General features: G+C 41.7%; 1 protein-coding gene across 1 annotated transcript; it reads left to right on the top strand.

Moving 5' to 3' along the window:
• On the top strand, positions 1-1,204 carry TAS2R38 (taste 2 receptor member 38). The gene has a single exon (XM_002687080.3). The coding sequence runs from the start codon at positions 123-125 to the stop codon at positions 1,128-1,130; it is 1,008 nt and encodes a 335-aa protein (XP_002687126.1). The 5' UTR covers positions 1-122; the 3' UTR covers positions 1,131-1,204.
• Positions 1,205-5,986: the final 4,782 nt, after the last annotated feature.

Below are 5,986 nucleotides of genomic sequence, written 5' to 3'. Positions count from 1 at the left end.
TTGGGATAACTCTGGACCAAGAGCTGATGCCTTGTAAAGGAAGGTCCTGACTTAGCACACAAATATACTTTCTCTCCTGGGCAGTACATGAGTCTTAGATTAGCCAAGTCAGAAGAGGCATCATGGTGACTCTGACTCACATCGTATCTGTGCCCTCTGAAGTCAGGAATGCATTTCTGTTCTTTTCAGTCCTGGAGTTTGCAGTAGGGATCCTACTCAACGCCTTCATTTTCTTGGTCAATTTCCGGGACCTGGTGAGGAGGCAGCCACTGAGCCACTGTGATCTTGTCCTATTGAGTCTCAGCCTCACCCGGCTTGTCCTACACGGGCTGCTCTTTCTGAAGGCCATCCAGCTTACTCATTTCCAGCGGATGAAAGACCCGCTGAGCTTCAGCTACCAGACCATCATCGTACTCTGGATGATCGTCCACCAAGCCGGACTCTGGCTCACCATGTGCCTTAGTCTCCTCTACTGCTCCAAGATTGTCCGTTTCTCTCACGCCTTCCTGCTCCATGCAGCAAGCTGGATCTCCAGAAAGATCCCCCAGATGCTTCTGGGTGCTATGGTTCTCTCCTGTGTCTGCACTCTTCTCTGCTTATGGGACTTTTTTAGTGGATCTCATTTATCAGCTGTAACTAGGCTACTCATGAATAACAGTACTGAACTCAATTTGAACATTGCAAAACTCAGTTTCTTTCATTCCTTCCTCTTCTGCAGCCTGGCATCCATCCCTTCTTTCTTGCTTTTCCTGGTTTCCTCTGGGATGCTGGTGTTCTCCCTGGGGAGGCATATGAGGATGATGAGGGCCAAAACCAGAGGCTCTGGGGACCCCAGCCTGGAGGCTCACACACGGGCGCTCAGGTCTCTTGTCTCTTTCTTCTGCCTGTATGTGCTGTCACTCTGTGCTGCCTTATTCTCGATACCGTTGCTGATGCTGTGGCACAGCAAGGTCGGGGTGATGGTCTGCATAGGGATAATGGCAGCCTGTCCCTCAGGACATGCAGTCATTCTGATCTCAGGGAATGCCAAGCTGAGGAGGGCTGTGGACACCATTCTGCTTTGGGCAAAGAGCAGCTTCAAGGTAAGGGTGGACCACAAGGCATATCCCAGGACGCCAGATCTGTGTTGAGAGCGGGCACGAAATGGGCCCTGTGTGGCTATGCCTTTGATTGTTCATACAGCCTTCAGAAACCCACTCCAATTTCTTCTATAAAATATAACTCCAAGTCTCTCTACATCAATAGGCCCATCCACAGTAGAATAAAACAATGAAAGCTCTACACATGGCATAGGCAAGTAGAATGGCATTGATTGCCTAGGTTTCTCTTGACAGAAAGTGGTGTCAGTCGCTCAGTCATGACCAACTGTTTGCAATCCCATGGACTGTAGACCGCCAGGCTCCCCTGTCCATGGAGTTCTCCAGGCAAGAACTAGCCCAGGAGACTTATTAACCAAAGCCCTAAGTTGACCTTTTCCAGAAAAAGGTGGTCGGAGATAACCCCCTGTTAATGTCAAAAAAGTTGGGGAAAGGCACAAAATAATAAGACAGACAGATTCTGGTTTTGGGGTAGATGCTTAAACAGATCCAGAGAATCTCTCAAGACATGATCCGCCTTGCTCGTCATGGCTCTTCCACATGACCTTGTCATGAGTGAGATCTCCCATGGTGGCTCCCGGCACCAGCAAATGACTTTTTCCATACACTTTCTAACTTTATTTCAAAAAAAAGAAAACATTCTGCCTACTATTTTTAGCTATGCTGCTGTGGCCGCTCTACTTCTACTTCTCATAATTATTCTTCCTTGTATTGTTAGAACTCTTCAACAGAACACTCAAAAGCTCGAAACTGAATTACATCTGGCTGTCTTAAAAATTAAAAAGGGGGACATGCCGGGAGCCACCACGGGAGATCCCACCCATGACAAGGTCATGTGGAAGAGCCATGATGAGCAAGGCGGATCATGGCTCGAGAGATTCCCTGGATCTGCTCGAGCATCTACCCCAAAACCAGAATCTGTCTCTCTTACTATTTTGTGCCTTTCACCAACTCTTCTGACATTAACAGGGGGCTATCCCCGACCACCTTTCTCCGGAAAAGGTCAACTTAGGGCTTTAGTTAATAAGTCTCCTGGGTATGATAAGAGTGTTTCAATTCAAACTCTTGCAATTAACACACATGATTGTTCACAACTCCCCAACCTTGAAAGACACAGGAAGCCAAAACATTCTAAAAGTCCTAATGAACATAGAGTCCTTTAAGGGATAAAAAATTATTAAAATAGATAGTACTGGTAAAGGGCTTCATTACTGGGCCAATGCTTGCTGCCAAGTTCCCATATCTCTTATCCATTGTGCACCTGAGAGTGCATTGGTTAACATAATTGAAATGTAAGAAAAACAAGTAGCAGCCTTGGAATTAACCACATCAGACCTTTGAGCTAATTGTTTTTGTTGTTGTTGTTGTTGTGACCCACTGCACTTTTGCTCCATGAGAACGTAACTCTGTTTAGTACTTTCTGAGGCTGAGAGAGAGAGAGAGAGAAAAAAAAAAAAAAAAAAACACACTTTAAAGAAAAGTAAGTTTTTTGGTTGAGCAGCCTTTATCAAAAAAGTGTCATAAAATGTCCACAGGCCTCCAAGGCCAGAAGATAATGTACACAACATTGTTTATGGGAAATATATGCAAAAAAATCCTGGTTTTGATAAAGACAAAACAGATGTAATGTTTGGGCTGACTCTGTATGACTTTGCGTCTTTCATTTCCCTCTATGTACAAGTCAAGGTATAAAAGTTCCTTTTGAAAATAAAGTTATGGGCCTCAGTCACCAAAGCTTGGTCTCCCCATGTCATTCTTTTTTCCTTTTCTCTCCTTTTCTCTCTCTGTTCTTCTTTCAGGATGACTCCTTGGAACACAGCTTTATTGACTTTCTGTGTAAACCAAAGAAGATCAAGCCTCTTTCTCTTCTCTTTTATCTATCCCTAATCGCCTATGCCATCATCCTTAGGGTACCCCTAGATCCTACTGAGGCTAGACCCCGACAAGCCAAAGCATGGAAACAATCTAAATGTCCAACAACAGATAAACAGATAAAGATGTGGCACAGGTATACAATAGACTCTTATTCAGCCATGAAAAGGAATGAGACTGGGTCATTCATAGAGATGTGGGTGGCCCTAGAGTCTGTCTTGCAGAGAAAAGTAAGTCAAAAAGAGAAAAACAAATACCAAATATTAATGCATATATGTGGAATCTAGAAAATGGTACAGATGCACGTATTTCCAGGGCAGGAATAGAGACACGGATGTAGAGAATAAACATGTGAACACAGTTTGGGAAGAAGAGGATGGGACAAACTGGGAGAGTAAGACTGACTCATATACACTACCATGTGTAAAATAGATAACCAAAGTTATCCTGTGTGTGAAAGTCATGTCGTGTCTGACTCTTTGCGACCCCATGGACTATACAGTCCATGGTATTCTCCAGGCCAGAATACTGGTATGGGTAGCCTTTCCCTTCTCCAGAGGATCTTCCCAACCCTGGGATTGAACCCAGGTCTCCTGCATTGCAGGCGGATTCTTTACCACCTGAGCCACAAGGGAAGCCCTAGGTTTCCCTCAAAGACAGTGATCCCCACTCTTGGCTGCACATTAGGGGAGCTTTCAAAATCTCAATGGCTAGGCCACACACTAGGCTGATTAAATCAGATCTCTGGAAGTAGAACCCAGGCAACATTTTTTTAAGGACCCCAGGATTACCAGGGTACAACCAATGTTGAGATCCCCTGTTCCTGTCGCTCTTATTATTGAGTGGGACGATGTGATCCTTCAACTGAACTGTACTGTGACCCTTTAATTCCACCTTCCCCTGGAGGACTTGGAGGACTATGGAAGAGAATGATAAAGGACATCCTTTCTTATTTTTCTTCCTCTTGTTTTGCCTAAACTCTCTCTCTGGACATGTCTCCATTACATCTTACTGCTCTCCACAGCTTTTTTAGCATTATATTTTGACATAATCTTATAGTTAAAGTTGCAAGAATTTCCATATACCCTTTATACTCATTTCTTTCACTTGCCCCATTTCTCTCCTCTCCTCCCCACAATTCCAACCCAAAAATATAAGGTTCACTTTAGTCTTCTTCTTCTATATATTCATAATGCCTTTAACCATGAGAAATATCTTCCATTTATGTTCAATATATTTGCCCATTTGCGTACATGCAGCATACAGAAAAAGTGGTTTCATAATTTCTAGTCTTCCCTGGTGGCTCAGATGGTAAAGCGTCTGTCTACAATGCGGGAGACCTGGGTTCGAGCCCTGAGTTGTGAAGATCCCCTGGAGAAGGAAATGGCAATCCACTCCAGTACTATTGCCTGGAAAATCCCAAGGACAGAGGAGCCTGGTAGGCTACAGTCTATGGGGTCGCAAAGAGTCGGACACGACTGAGCGATTTCACTTTCACTTTCTTTCACTTTCACCCTATAACACTGCAGAAGCAAAATAACAAGAGTTCAGTAATTATTTGCAGAATTTTTTCATTTTTAGGCAAAATTTATACACAGTAATATGCACAGGTATTAAATATAAAACTTGATAAATATGTATATACTTACATGTATATATATTCATGTAACCAATACCTCAAATATAATATATAATATTCCCATCAGCGCAGAAAGTTCCAGTATTCCTCTTCCAATAAATCTCCACCCACCATGGGCAACCACTATACTAATTTCTTCACAGTTTATTTCTTCCCATGGATGAGTTTTGTCTGTTCTTTTATGGAATCATGTGGTTTGGACTCTTGTCTTGCTACTTTCACTCCACATAATACCTTTGAGTTTTATAGTTTCTGGTCTTACATTTAGATCTTTAATCCATTTTGAGTTTATTTTTGTTTATGGTGTTAGTAAGTGTTCTAGTTTCATTCTTTTACAAGTGGTTGACCAGTTTTCCCAGCACCACTTGTTAAAGAGATTGTCTTTAATCCATTGTATATTCTTGCCTCCTCTGTCAAAGATAAGGTGTCCATAGGTGCGTGGATTTATCTCTGGGCTTTCTATTTTGTTCCATTGATCTATATTTCTGTCTTTGTGCCAGTACCATACTGTCTTGATGACTGTGGCTTTGTAGTAGAGCCTGAAGTCAGGCAGGTTGATTCCTCCAGTTCCATTCTTCTTTCTCAAGACTGCTTTGGCTATTCGAGGTTTTTTGTATTTCCATACAAATTGTGAAATTATTTGTTCTAGCTCTGTGAAAAATACTATTGGTAGCTTGATAGGGATTGCATTGAATCTATAGATTGCTTTGGGTAGTATACTCATTTTCATTATGTTGATTCCTCTGATCCATGAACACGGTATATTTCTCCATCTATTGGTGTCCTCCTTGATTTCTGTCACCAGTGTTTTATAGTTTTCTATATATAGGTCTTTTGTTTCTTTAGGTAGATATATTCCTAAGTATTTTATTCTTTTCGTTGCAATGGTGAATGGAATTGTTTCCTTAATTTCTCTATTTTCTCATTATTAGTGTATAGGAATGCAAGGGATTTCTGTGTGTTGATTTTACATCCTGCAACTTTACTATATTCATTGATTAGTTCTAGTAATTTTCTGGTGGAGTCTTTAGGGTTTTCTATGTAGAGGATCATGTCATCTGCAAACAGTGAGAGTTTTACTTCTTCTTTTCCAATTTAGATTCCTTTTATTTCTTTTTCTGCTCTGATTGCTGTGGCCAAAACTTCCAAAACTTGAGTTGTTGAATAGTAGTGGTGAAAGTGGGCACCCTTGTCTTGTTCCTGACTTTAGGGAAAATGCTTTCAATTTTTCACCATTGAAGATAATGTTTGCTGTGGGTTTGTCATATATAGCTTTTATTCTGTTGAGGTATGTTCCTTCTATTCCTGCTTTCTGTAGAGTTTTTGAATAAACATTCTTGAATCCACCTTTTGGTGACCGCAGTTTTCATTTCTCTTA

This window comes from Bos taurus, chromosome 4 (genome assembly GCF_002263795.3).
Source record: "Bos taurus isolate L1 Dominette 01449 registration number 42190680 breed Hereford chromosome 4, ARS-UCD2.0, whole genome shotgun sequence".
In the NCBI taxonomy this organism is placed as follows: Eukaryota; Metazoa; Chordata; class Mammalia; order Artiodactyla; family Bovidae; genus Bos; species Bos taurus.
Note: the sequence above shows the minus strand (reverse complement) of the source record. Positions and strands in the feature narration are given on the sequence as shown.

Bases quoted from the DNA above. Each gene is read 5' to 3' on its own strand.
- TAS2R38 (XM_002687080.3), top strand. From the start codon at position 123: ATGGTGACTCTGACTCACATCGTATCTGTGCCCTCTGAAGTCAGGAAT.